General features: G+C 38.3%; 1 protein-coding gene across 2 annotated transcripts in view; it reads left to right on the forward strand.

Annotated features, from left to right (window-relative positions):
- The first annotated feature begins 4,518 nt into the window (after positions 1-4,518).
- Positions 4,519-14,693, forward strand: part of CWF19L2 (CWF19 like cell cycle control factor 2) — a 147,669-nt gene continuing 137,494 nt past the window's right edge. For both annotated transcript variants that reach the window (XM_038536318.1, XM_038536319.1), the window contains exons 1-3: positions 4,519-4,675; positions 6,682-6,792; positions 7,548-7,670. In XM_038536318.1, the coding sequence (XP_038392246.1) occupies positions 4,583-4,675; positions 6,682-6,792; positions 7,548-7,670 (327 nt within the window). In that variant the 5' untranslated portion in view covers positions 4,519-4,582. The remainder of the gene's footprint in view (positions 4,676-6,681; positions 6,793-7,547; positions 7,671-14,693) is intronic.

Genomic DNA, 14,693 nt, shown 5'->3' on the forward strand with positions numbered 1-14,693 from the left:
CTGGGGATGTAAAGAAGACAAAGGAGTGCCCCAGGCAGGAGATAACCTCACACCCGGGGCATCCCTCCTCAGGTGATGGAAACTCCTTTTGCACCCAGGCTTGAGCAGCAAGAGAACTTCACCTCTGTAGAATTTTCAAGGAAGAAGCCCAGGGGGAGAGTCAAGTGTCAGCATGCCGTTCAAAGAAGCAGGATTCTGGGCAGCCCCGGTGGCGCAGCGGTTTCGCGATGCCTGCAGCCCAGGGCATGATCCTGGAGACCCTGGATTGAGTCCCACGTCAGGCTCTCTGTGTGATGCCTGCTTCTCCCTCTGCCTGTGTCTCTGCCTCTCTATCTCTCTGTGTCTCTCATGAATGAATAAATAAAATCTTAAAAAAAAGCAGGATTCTTCCCAAGTTGCTACGTTAGAAAAATGGATTATTCTAATTCACTCCTAGCTAATTTCTTACATGTAGGGGCAGTCTGTCTACCTTTTTTCCTCACCCCACCCCCGACAGGGTCATGTTCTCTTGTGCCTCTGTACATTTAGTTACTGTGCTCTCTGCCCAGAAGTCACTTCCACCTCATGCCCTTTATTCCGCTTTTACAAGGGTTTCAAGATTCAGTTTAGGGTTAGTGCCTATAGGAAGCCTTTCTAGAAGTCTCAACACTGACTTGGGAGCATCCCTTACTCCCACCCCACCACTTGCAGTCCTAATCACCCTGGGGATGCCTCTATGAGAGCTACCACAGGTCTTGAAATTTCACAAATGTGTATTTGTGGTAGGTACTGTATTAGGCACTGAAGCGAAAGTGGACTAAAATCCCTGCTCTAATAGAACTTCTTTTTGGTGGGGGAAAACAGGCCATAAATGAATGAATATATTCTTGTAATAGGATACTATGCAGCTGTAAAAAGGAATCAGAAAGAGATGTATATCTCGCTCTATGATCTCCAGGATGTATTACTCTTACTCGTCTAGTATATTCTGGATTTGTTTGATCACTTCCATGTAACGTCACTTAACTTATTTCTCTAGCTCCTGTGTTTTCAATCAACTCATTAGATCTAGAAGTTGGATTGAATACATTGGTTGGTTGGTTTGTTTTTTTGGTAAAAAAATGCCTTGTTAGCAATGTACTTCCTATTGTGTCACATCATAAGGTATATGATTATCTGGTATGTTTCACTTGTGCTTATAGCTTTAGAACAAAATCAAAGGTTAACCAAAGGCGAATAAAAATGATTACCTATAAAGGAGTAAGGGAACAGGGGTATAATTAAGACCTGAGTGTGTCTTGTTGAAACTATATAAATATTTACATAATTTAGAAAGAGTGTTCCAGGCTGCAAGACTAACATGTGCAAATGACCCGAGACAGGCACATTCTGGTTCCTTTGAGAGAGATGGAGATCAATGTGTAATTTATGGTTTACTTACTTGCCTGCCCTGCTAGACTGTAAGCTTTTGAAGACAGGACCAATGGCTTTCATCTTGGTATAGTGCCTCTCATATAGTGGGTGTTTGATACATATTTGTTGAATAAATGAGCATCAATAAAGCACTTTTGGGATCTCATTGCCATAAAGTCACAAATCTGTAATTTTCATCAGTGTTCTCTGATGAATCAGGGGAAGCTTAGAAAGTCTATAAAATAGGATAACTGAGGCAAAATAAAAATATCAGCACGCTATTAAAGATCTTCAGTGTACATGGAAACCCACAAACCACACTGGTCCTTCGAGTGTAACGCTTCAGAGCCATCTTTCTTTTTATTAGGTATGACTGTGTTTTATTATTACAACTGTTTAAAGGAAACAGTTTATTTTTTTAAAAGATTTTATTTATTTATTCATGATAGACATACACACAGAGAGGCAGAGGGAGAAGCAGGCTCCATGCATGGAGCCTGATGTGGGACTCGATCCCGGGACTCCAGGATCATGCCTGGACCAAAGGCAGGCGCCAAACTGTTGAGCCATCTAGGGATCCCTAAAGGAAACAGTTTAATAAAAACAAAACATAAATACCTTATAAATAAGATAAAAATAAATGAAAAATTTAAAATAAATAAAATTATGTGCCCTCCTTAATGCTCATCACCCAATTAAAGAGGGCATGTGGTTGTGATGAGCACTGGGTGTTACACACAACTGATAAATTACTGAACACTACATCTGAAACTAATGATGTACTATAGGTTGGCTAATTGAATTCAAATAAAAAATAAAGCAAAATTAAAATGATAAAGACATAATAAATCAATACTTTTAAATAAGCAAGTCATTAAAAAGTGTAAATAATTTAAATACATAAATAAACTCATTTATTTTCCAGATGAGAATAAAATGAAGATCTCAGTCCTCTACTATCTCTATCCATGTGTGTATCCATGTGCATCATCTCTACGTGTCTGCCTATTTTAGAGTGGAGTCAGGTGGGATTCATGGGTCACTGCTCTTCCTTCAGTTTATCTTTGCCTGTGTCAAGGCACCCACCTAATGCATAAAATACATGCAGAATAAAGTAAGGGAACATTTTGTTGGCCTCTGAGGGGTTGGAGATGCATAGTTAGAGGCTTTGATAAGTAAGTCAGGAGGTCATGAGCAAGTCTTATCTAAATCACTTGGGAAGGATGGTTATTTATAGTAAGCCTTTTCCTGGAACACAAAATGGTAGGCGAATTCCTACCCCTGAACACCTAAAAACGACTGTCTTTAGGAGCACAGGGCTCAGGTAAAGCTTAAAATTGTCAAAGCCAAGATCTGGGCACTAGATATGGTCATTAACATTGGGGTGTTGCCATTTCCAGGACCTCTTAATGAACAGAGCTAGTGGAACATATTATAAAGAAATAAAGATACAGATCTAGATACACACACAAGTCTATTTCTGTATCAACCTATATGTATTAAAGACGTGAGTAGTTACAGATACTTCCAATTCCAAGTCAACCACAGCGTTCCTTCATGTTTGCTTCATTTCCATATTTGAAACTTGGTTCTCCAACAGGGATAAACCTAATATATTAGCTTCTTTGTTCAATCACCCAGGATGTAACCAGCATCTGTTGCCGTCATGGCTCCCCTCCTGGCATGGGTGTCCTCCTCACCCCTCTGAAGCCCCAACATTCTGTGCTAGATTCTCCCACTCAGGCGCCCTACTGCAGGGATGCACTTCCCACCCTGCTGGGGCCCTGACGCCTGGTCCCAGCTGTCCCTCTGCCACAAGAGCACCCTTCTCAATGCTCAGAGAACTCCTCCCTGCTGCCCCTGGGCACAGGCACACCTTGCTCACACCTGCTAGATGACTCCAGGGCTGACTTATACAGGAAGGGAATGAAAAGGAGCGGGATTAGAAGAGAAAGATGACCTAACAAGGCTGATGCCAATTTGGTGTCCTTTCTCCTAAAACTTAATCCATCTTCATTCATTCTGTTACACAACACACACAAATTCTATTTTTATTATTGTTATTTTAGTTCAGTTTACAAATGATATTTATTTAAAAGATTTATTCATGAGAGACAGAGGCAGACATAGGCAGATGCCTACAAATGATATTTTAATTTTTATTTCATGGATTATATGAACAGCTAACATGAAAATGGTTTAAAAACACTACATAAACATTAAGTCATGGAAGAAAGCATTTATTTTTGTCTTCAGTAACTGATCTTTTAGAGATTTATCTGCAGGTGTTTGATTATTGATGCCATACTTATTTAGATTTACAAAAAATAAAAAACTGAAACAACAAAAATTAAAAGAATTGAATCCATCTTTCTGCCTGAATGCTCCAGATATTTTTTTTCCCCTTTAAGCACCTGGGTGGCTCATTGGTTGAGCTTCTGCCTTTAGCTCAGGTCGCGATCCCGGGGTCCTGGGATCGAGTCCCTCATCAGGCTCCCCATAGGGAGCCTGCTTCTCCCTCTTCCTATGTCTCTGCCTCTCTCTGTGTGTCTCTCACGAATAAATAAGATCTTAAAAAAAAAAAAAAAATCCCCAACAGTTTTACAAGAAAAGGTCTCCCTGTTGGCTGTCCTGGGTTGATTTCCCGAAGCTCACAGCGCGTAACTTTCTGTATGTAGTAGGTCTAGGGCTACCTTTTATTGAGAGTTCTCTGGACTTGCAGCAAAGCCCGGGACTTCAGATCACTGGACTTCCCCGCCCCCGGGACATCCCTCCAATCTAGGAGGATACTCTGCCCAGAAGGGCACTCGGCTAGCAGAGTTCCAGATGGAGGGTCTGAACAGTTCGACCGGCTGCTAACGCCTAGATTTTGCGAAGAAACAGATGAGAATGCCGTTGCTATCATGCAAAACAAATTGCTAAGCGTCCACTGACACGACTTCGGTGGCGGGAGAGGCCGGCTGACGAAGGAGGCGCAGCCCCTCCGCTTGCTCTGCAAAGTTTCCCCTGAAACTTGGGGTTGGCGTCATCACCCGAGCCCTAAGTGCCACTCACCTCCGCGCATGCTCTCTAGGTGGACCAGTGCCCCTCCTACCCGCCTTCCAGGCGGAAGTCTCCTTTTGTTTATTAAATTACGACAGTCGTAAACTGAGATTTTTGTGACGGCTTCCTTGTTTTTACGACAACAACCATGGCGGCTGCCGGTGGTAGATTTGAAAGTGCGAGGACTATCGAAGAACGTAGAGAACAGACCAAGATGGCCAGGGCTGAGGTGTTACGTCAGGTATCTCCGTTTTGGGGCTTTGGAAGTCGTTTAGAATCGTCGGAGTGGACGGTTCCTGGGAGCTAGGCCTCTGGCTCTGCTCCTTCACCCCCTCTTTTCGCCACCTCCGTGTCTCATCTTATCTGGCTGAGGGTCTCCCTTTGGGATGCCCGAAAAGTCTTGGCTATTTCCTGCCTTCCTAGATTCGTTGACAGTCTTCTTCTGCTCATTCTCTTTTTAGGGAGACCTGTTTCTTTCTGGAGTTTCCTTTTAAATTTATCCATTCTTGATATTTCCATTATTTGATCACCGTGGCTGCGCGCTTTTGAGGGACGCCACCACTAATGACTCTGCCAGCGCATTTGACAGCCTCGGTTCTCGCTCCTCTTGTGTCTGAAATAAAGATTGCCATTTTCAGAAACATACATGAGGCACATTGGAATAGGTCGGCCGTTTCCGTCTCTTGTCTTTTATTGGTATTATTATTGGGGAAAGTAAACTGTATTATCTGATAAGATGTAGAAGTGTGGCAATGAGGGGGAAAGTTGTAGCTGGAGAGCAACCTAGGTACAAGTGAATGTTTTTGTTTTTGTTTGTTTTAAGATGTTAGAGTTTTAAATAAATGCGGATGAGAAAGGAGCTGGTAGAGGAGGGGGCCTAGTGAGGTGTGCATAATGACTATGGTCAGATTTTAGAGGCAAGGGTGGGCAATTAGTTTTGGACAGGTGAAAGGTTGGTATTGTTATCTGATTTCAGGATATGTAACATATATGCATAATAAATATTCTTCATCCTTTTTGGTATTTTATTTTATTTTATTTTGTTTTTATAAATTTTTATTTATTATTTATGATCGTCACAGAGAGAGAGAGAGAGAGGCAGAGACACAGGCAGAGGGAGAAGCAGGCTCCATGCACCGGGAGCCCGACGTGGGATTCGATCCCGGGTCTCCAGGATCACGCCCTGGGCCAAAGGCAGGCGCCAAACCGCTGCGCCACCCAGGGATCCCCTTTTTGGTATTTTAAGCAATTTTTGGAGAGAATATGGTTTGTAAGCAAAGTTGTTGTTTTTTTTTTTTTTTTTGACTCTTTAAGATTTTATTTAATTATTCATGAGAGACACAGAGGGAGACAGAGACATAGGCAGAAGGAGAAGCAGGTTCCCTGCAGGGAGCCCAGTGTGGGACTGGATCCCAGGACCCAGGGATCATGACCTGAGTCAAAAGCAGATGCTCAACCACTGAGCCACCCAGGCGCCCCTGTAAGCTAACTTTTATTTTTTTATTTAAGATTTATTTATTTATTTATTCAGAGAGAGAGAGAGAGAGGCAGAGACACAGACAGAGGGAGAAGCAGGCTCCTTGCAGGAAGCCCAACATGGGACTCGATCCCCGGTTCTCCAGGATCACACCTCGGGCTGCAGGCTGCGCTAAACCGCTCTGCCACCGGGGCTGCCCTAAGCTAACTTTTATAGTACAGATATGCATAGAGTTAGGGAAGGACCAAAACCAACTTTAGACTTTAGAGAGAGAATGAAAAGGCAGAAGCAGCCTTCTAGAAAGAACTTTATTTGACTGTTGTTGAAAGATGAATATAAATTAGCAATATGATCATTTGCTTTTAGAAAGATGATTCTTCCTGATGCATTTTGGGAGCTTGGGTGGAAACATGTGGGCATTGCAGATGGAAGGCATGATCAGTCTCCTGACAGTTGTAGGTCTCAGGCAGTAGCAGTAGGATGGTGAAGGAAAAAAGAAATTTGAGTCCTATTTAAGGTAGGGAGCTTAGAGAGAGGGGAGGGTCTACTCTAGTTCCAAAGATTCTGTCCTTGATTCACTAGAGATTGTTAATGTGGAAGGATAGTTTTGTATTGTTTTTAATCTTTCCTACACTTTGGTAAAAGCAAATTCCTGGCAAGGGATGGACAATGACTGAGGAGACCTTATATGAAAGTGGAAAATTGTTTTATTTTACTTTTGTGAAAAACAATTGGATCACTTGTGAATTTTTATTTTTTTGTTGTTTCAGGCTAAAGCCAATTTTGAAAAGGAAGAAAGGCGTAGAGAACTTAAACGACTTCGGGGTGAGGATACATGGATGCTACCTGATGTCAATGAACGAATTGAACAGTTCTCACAGGTCAATACTAAGAGGTTCACTTGATATAACAGATCTGTCTTTTTTTATACTTAATTAAGTTAATATTGCAAGAAGAATTTCATATACTATTTTCGATAGTTACAGGATGAATATCCCATAGTTGGCATTACTGACTAGATTTATCTCTCTGGCAGAAAAAATATACTTTAATATTTTGGACATTATAACATTGGACAGATTTTGTTATTTCAGTTGACTGGTAGAAAGCTTAGCAAATTTCTGGCCTACTTATATCAGCTTATGGATCTAAAAAGTTACATCTTTTAAAGCTTAATGTCATTTATTTTGCTTGAATTCTTTTTTCCCTTTTAATACTTTTAATTTATACTATCTTGTTATATTTTATGTGGCCTAATAATCTTCTATAAGTTCTTTTGGGGCCGTAGAAATATATACGTATATGTATGTATGTGTGTATGCTCACACACACAGTTTGAGTATAAGTGTTTTTACTTGATTATATCTGTCAGATGAATCTGTAAATAAGACTAAAAACTAAAACTCCCCTCATATTTTTCTGAAAAGATATCTCAGCTGTCTGATTTATTAGCAATGCATATATTATAGAAGCATGTTAAAAGTTTCTGAGAAGATTTTATTCTGTCATATTTATTGCTTAATCTCATGAAAATGTAGTTTTTGGAATACAGATTTCTTTTTCCTCAAAATACTTGTTTTCAAAGTAAGGTAAAACTAATTTCCTTTCTTAATCTCTTTAAAACGATTATTTATAGGAACACTCTGTGAAGAAAAAGAAGAAAAAAGACAAGCACTCAAAAAAAGTAAAGAAAGAGAAGAAAAAAAAGAGTAAGAAACAGAAGTATGAAAAAAGCAATGAGTCAACAGACAGTTCATCAGTAAGTATGTGTTAATGCTAACCAAAGCAGCTACTTGAGAAAATTGTATTTAAAGGAGTAATGTATAGGAACTTAAAATCTGTCAGAAGTTAAAAAATATTACTAGTGAGGGTATGAAAATGCCTGGGAGACATCTACTGGCAGATGTCCAGGAAATATGGATCTTAAGTTACAGCGAAAGGTAGGAGGATGGAGATACAATTTAGGAGTCATTGCTTGGTGAAGCCATTAAGATGGATAAATTGCCCAGGGAAACTGAAAAGAACGAGCACCACCACCACCAAGGAACCAGACAGGAGTAAAGGCCAGCAGGTAGAAGTAGGTGGAAAGGTGGAAGGAAGTACTATAAAAATAAGAGTCTTAAGACATTTGAGGGTCTGTTATTCTTGTTTATTTTTTTTAATAGAAATTAACATTTAAGTTTTTGAAATAGGACATGTTTATATATTTATCTCTGGGGTCAAAAGGAAGGACATGCTCTTTTGCTGAATCTCTGGCAAGTTCCAGGGGGAGAGGACTCACAAAGGAAGGGAAATTCACACTGATTTTTCTGGAAGAAAGAGGTCCATTGTTGGGGCACCCAGGGTTTTTTTTGGCCAAACGTCAGGGTGTGTTTTACTGCATGACGTTTGCATAAGAAAAAAATATTGAAAACTGTAAGGCAATCAATAAGCTAATTATTAACTGTACACTTAAGATAGGTGGACATATAATCTAAAATTTAAAAACTAGTTCCAAAATAGTACATAAAAATTTAACATGATGAGCTTTTAAACATGGTTTATATTTGTAGCTTCACATTGTTAAAAAGTGCTTCAAATGTACTGCTGGAAAGTTGTTCTTTATAAATGGCATGGGGGAAATGTCAGATATTAAACTGTATAAACTATTTTTATGGAATTAGAAAGCTAACGTGTTATTCAAACTTGAATCAGTTTTCAATTTCCACTTACATTAAGTTGATACAATATTAATAATCTAAAAAACATATTTTCTAACCAACAAAAGTCCATTGAATTCAAGTTATGCATGTTGAGTGATGAAATCTCTGAGTAGCCCTGAATGGTGAGACCTGGAACCGATGCAAATGGTTGTTAATCAATTGACTAATCAGTTGATTAATTGACCAATCAATTGTTAATCAATTGACTCAGTCAGTTAAGGGCCAGCTCTTGATTTTGGCTCAGATCATTATCTCAGGATCATGAGACCAACCCCAAGTTGGGCTCCGCATGGGGCATGGGGCCTGCTCAAAATTCTCTCTCTCTCCCTCTGCCCTTCCCCATCCCTCTCTCTGTCTTTTTTTTTCCTCCTTCTCTCTCAAATATATCTAAAGAGAAAGAAGTACAATGTGGTTAAAGAGCAATGAGCTAGCGATGTTGAGGAATCATTGGTCTCCTAGGTATGATCTTTAGAGGGTTGTATGTGCAGTTGAATCACCAGATTCTAGTCTGGCCCTCTCATAGTTCTAGAAACTGAGTTTTTGGCAGTATACCCTGAAATAAATGGCTCATGAAAGCTTATCTTATAGGAGGAATGCAGTTTATTTATTCATAGTGAGAAATACATCTGTCTTGTCAGTAGCCAGCAATATTTTTGTAATGGTAGGAATACTTGAGTTATTTGGGAAAAAATTGTTAAATATAATTCAGGACAAAGTGAGATAGAAAATATTAAAGTAAAAAGAAGGTAGAGGCACTGTTTTCACAATTGTGGATTGAGTTGCTGATCCCATTGAGACTCTGAAAAAAGTAAGTTATCCTTTTTCCAAAAAGAAATTTATATACAAAGTTGTTTATTTTGGTGGGATTTATGAAACTCCCTGGAATTTAGACAGAGATCACAGGTTAAGAATCTCTGTCCCATGGGGACAGATCTCTTAGGTTGAGTAAATATTTATGTGATATGATTAAGGGTACTCGCTTTCCCTTCTTATAGACACATTGTCTTGTTATTTTTCTTTGTTCTTTACCAGAAATACAGTTGGCCTTTGAACAACATGGGTTTAAACTTCATGCATCCAATTATAAACAGATTTTTTTAGATAAATATAGTATAATACTATAATGTATTTTCTCTTCCTAATGATTTTCTTAATATTTTTTCTCTAGCTTATTTTATTGTAAGAATACAGTGTATAATACACATAGCATATAAAATACGTGTTAATCTATTATTTATGTTATCAGTAAATCTTCCAGTCAGCAGTAGGCTACTAGTAATGTTTTTCTGGGGAATTAAAAGTTAATATGTGAATTTTTGACTGTGTGGGGAGTCAACGCCCTTAATTGTTCATTGTTTAGTCATTACCTGTGTATATATGTCTTTTTGTTGCAACATACGTTGTGTACATTTTTACATAGGTATTAAGTTGTGTAACTATATTTTAGAGTGTTGGAAGGAATGCTCAGTGTCTGTACCCACTGAAGTAGAATGAAGAATGAAAGAGACGCTTGTACAGACAGTGAGGGGAAGGAAAGACGGATAGTTAGAGGAGTCTGGGTTATTGTGGGGTCTTCAGGGAAGGAGAGATAAATAATACTGAGGAGAATAAATTTGGATTAGCAAGAACTCAGGAAAGGAGTAAACTTTGATCGAGAGTAGGAGCACCTCCTCGCCTGAGCTAGGAGTGCATTGTTAAAATGTGAACAAATATAGAAAAATGAGGAGGCGTATGGGGAAGAGGAGCAGATTATTGATGGTGTTTCTGCTTGTTTCTGTTTCCTCTGTGAAGTAGCAGGTAAAATCATCTGAGAAGATAATTTGGGAGCACAAGTAGGATGAAGGATGGAGGAGATAGTGTAGATTTGAAGCAGTGTCATTTAGGTAATACAAAAACAGCAGATGAATTTCTGAGTAGTGCTGAAGGTCCATGGGAGGTTAGAAAGCATATCTTGACTTTCTCAATGTTTCCTTATTTTTTCTATAACTTTTAAAATCAACTTTATAGAGATATAATTTATGTATAATGAAATGCTCCTATTTTAAGTATACTATTTGATGAGTATATCTATTTAACCCTGTCAGTTAAGATTAGAACATTTCTTTTCCCCAAAAAGTTCCTCATGGCCCTTTGGAGTCAATCCTACTCTCCCTTTTCTTGCACCCTGGCATTGGGCAGCCATGGATCTGCCATAGCATACCGTAGATGAGTTTTCCCTGTTCTAGAATTTCATATAAATAGGTTCATGTAATACCTTTTTTGTCTCAACATTATGCTTTTGCAACTCATTCATGTTGCATGTATCCCTTCCTTTTTATTGTTGTATTTCATTGTATAAATATACCAGTTTGCTTATCTGTTTACATTTTGAAAGTCATTGGGATTATTTTAGTTTGGGGCCATTATGAATAACACTAGCTAGGAATGTTTGTGTACAGGTCTTTTTGTGAACACATTTTTATTGCTCTTGGGAAAATGCCACTAATTTCCAAAGTGGTTGGACCATTTTTTTTTTTTTAAAGATTTTATTTATTTATTCATGAGAATACACAAAGAGGAGAGAGAGAGAGAGGGGCAGAGACACAGGCAGAGGGAGGAAGCAGGCTCCATGCAGGGAGTCCGACGTGGGACTCGATCCAGGGTCTCCAGGATCAGGCCCTGGGCTGAAGGCGGCGCTAAACCGCTGAGCCCCCCGGGCTGCCCGTGGTTGGACCATTTAATAATCCTACCAGCTGTGAATGAGAATTCTAGTTATTCCATATCCTTGATACTACTTGGTATTGTCGATCTTTGTACTTTTGAGCCATCCTACTGTGTGCATAGTAATATCTCTTGTGCGATATTTCCTTGAAGACCAATGATGTAGGGAAGTTTTATAACTGGATTTTTTGTTTATCAGTGAGCCATTTTGAGTTAATTTTTGTTTATGATATATAGTAATTATCAAAGTTTATTTTTTCCATATGGATTTCCAGTTGTTTCCGTATCGTTTGTTGAAAAGGCTAATAACCTTTCTCTGTTGAACTGCTTGGGTTCCTTTGTAGAAAATCAAATAAGCAATTATTTTTGAGTTAATATCTAGACTTTCTGTTCTGCACATAGAGCTACACATCTCTCCTTGGCCAATAAACACACCATCTTAATTACTTAGCTTAAGGTTAAGCATTAGAATCAGGTACTGTAAATTGTGATTTTTTCTTTTTGAAAATTATTTTGGCTACTCTGGGTTCTTTGTATTTTAAAAATAAATTTTAGAATTAGCCTATTACTTTATTTTTTAAAAAAGATTTTATTTATTTAGTCATGATAGACATAGAGAGGGAGAGACAGGCAGAGGGAGAAGCAGGCTCCACGCAGGGAGCCTGACGTGGGACTCGATCCCGGGACTCCAGGATCGCGCCCTGGGCCAAAGGCAGGCGTGAAACCGCTGAGCCAACCAGGGATCCCCTAGCCTATTACTTTAAATAAAAGTATCTACTGATGCTTTGATTGGAATTGTTTTGCATCAGTAGATCAATTTTGGGAGAATTAATATAATATCTTAAGTTTGCCAGTCTTCCCACCCATTATGCATGTGGTAGATATATCTCTCCATCTATTTAACTTTTCTTTAATTTCTCTCAGTGTTCTCGAATTTTAGTGTAGAGGTCTTCTGTATCTTTTGTTCTATTTTATTTTCTTGAGTTACTACTGAAAGTGAAATCTTTAAAATGGCAGTTTCCATGTATTTGCAACTAGTATATATATTTACAGTGGTCTTTGTATACAGGTTTTTCCTGCTCTCTGAAAGTATGTTTTATGTCACTTTGCTTTTATGAAAGTTCAGTGTTAGTACCTGTTTTTGCTAACCAAAAGAAATCTTTTTTTTTTTTTTTTTTTTAAATTTTATTTATTTATGATAGTCACATAGAGAGAGAGAGAGAGAGGCAGAGACACAGGCAGAGGGAGAAGCAGGCTCCATGCACCGGGAGCCCGATGTGGGATTCGATCCCGGGTCTCCAGGATCGCGCCCTGGGCCAAAGGCAGGCGCCAAACCGCTGCGCCACCCAGGGATCCCTAACCAAAAGAAATCTGAAGACGATTTTCACTTTTATGAAATGGTAATTGCTTCTTTATTTTACGCCATTTTGGCTTGTACAAGGTTTCATAGGAATGCTTTATTTTTGGATAGTGGAGAAACCTGTATTTACCTTGTATCTTCTTACCTTGCTAAAAGCTTACAGCTTTTTTCCATTGGTTCTTTCTGGAGGGAGAGGGATAAGAAGAGAGAGAGAGAATCTTAAGCAGACTCCATACCCCACATGGAGCTTGATGCAGGGCTTGACTCACAACCCTGAGATCATCATGACCTGAACCAAAACCAAGAGTCAGGCGTTTAACTGACTGAGCCACCCAGGTGCCCTTTTTTGGTTGATTTCTTAGTACTTTTTTTATGTCGTGTAAATAAAGACACTCTTCCCCCCTTTGATTTCATTTGTTGTTGTTGTTGTTGTTTTATTTCACTAGTTAGGACTTCAGTATTGTGTTGAATACAAGTGGTAAGAGTAGGTATCCTTACTTTATTTCTTATCTTAGATGGAAAGCATTTATCTTTCATTTTTGAGCATGATATTACCTGTGGGTTTTTCATGTATGCCCTTTTCAGAGTAAGGAAATTGCCTTTAGTTTTTTTCTGAGAGTTGGAATCTTGAATGGACATTTAATTTTGTTAAGTGCTTTTTTTTTGTGCTTATTAATATGATCATCTGATTTTTCTCCTTTATTCAGTTAATATGGAGAATTACGTGTTTATTGTTGTTTATTATGGTGTGTAGTAAATATGGTGTGTTTTATATATAAATAAATAAATGTAAAAAATTTTTATTTTTCTGGTTGTATTTGCCAACAAATTTGGGTTTTGGTATAAGGTTATTGTTGGCCTTGTATATGAGTTAAAATTATTTTCTCTTCTGTTTTCTAGAAGAGTTTATGCAAAATTGGTGAGTTTTTTCCTTAAATGTTTGCTAAAATTTACCAATGAAACTCTTTGGACCTGGAGTTTTTTTTTTATGGGGTGGTTTTTCATCACAAATTGAATCTCTTTTAAATGTATTAAATATTTTCTATTTATTCTTGAGTTAGTCTTGGTAAGTTAAGTTTGTAAGGAATTTTCTTTTTTTCATCTAATTGGTGAATTTTTTGTAATAAAGTTGTTTATGATATGTCCTTACTATCCTTTTAATGTCTGTAGAATCTGTGGTTGTGTCCCATCTTTCATTCCTGATTTTTGCAATTTCTATTTTTTCTTTGTTTTCTAGGTCAGTATAGTTTGAGGTATATCAATTTTATTAATTTTTTCAAAGAATTGCCTTTAGTTTTCATTGATTTTCTGTTTGTGTATTTTCTGTTTCATTGATTTCCACTGTCTTTTATTATTTCTTTCCTAATACTTATTTTTTTGTTTAATTTATTCTTCTCTTTCTAGCATCCTAAGGTAGATATTCATTCTAAATCTACCTTTTTTCTAATGAGTATTTAATTTATAAATCTTTTTCTTAGCATTGTTGAGTCTCTAATTTTGACATATTAGATTTTCACTGTCATGGTTTTCAAAATATTTTCTAATTGATTTTTTTTAACCTGTAGGTTATATACTTTTTAAAATTTCCAGATATATATGGATTTTACCAGTTTATCTTAATTTTTTTTTTAATTTTTATTTATTTATGATAGTCACACAGAGAGAGAGAGAGAGAGGCAGAGACACAGGCAGAGGGAGGAGCAGGCTCCATGCACTAGGAGCCCGACGTGGGATTCGATCCTGGGTCTCCAGGATCATGCCCTAGGCCAAAGGCAGGCGCTAAACCGCTGTGCCACCCAGGGATCCCTCTTAATTTGTTTTTGACTCTGAATTTAATTCTGTTACTGTCATAAAACTTACTCTGTTAATTTTGGTTTAAAAAAATTGAGGGGGATCCCTGGGTGGCTCAGTGGTTTGGCGCCTGCCTTTGGTCCAGGACGTGATCCTGGAGTCCCGGGATTGAGTCCTGCATCAGGCTCCTGGCATGGAGCCTGCTTCTCCCTCCTCCTGTATCTCTGCC

This window comes from Canis lupus, chromosome 5 (genome assembly GCF_011100685.1).
Source record: "Canis lupus familiaris isolate Mischka breed German Shepherd chromosome 5, alternate assembly UU_Cfam_GSD_1.0, whole genome shotgun sequence".
Classification (NCBI taxonomy): Eukaryota; Metazoa; Chordata; class Mammalia; order Carnivora; family Canidae; genus Canis; species Canis lupus.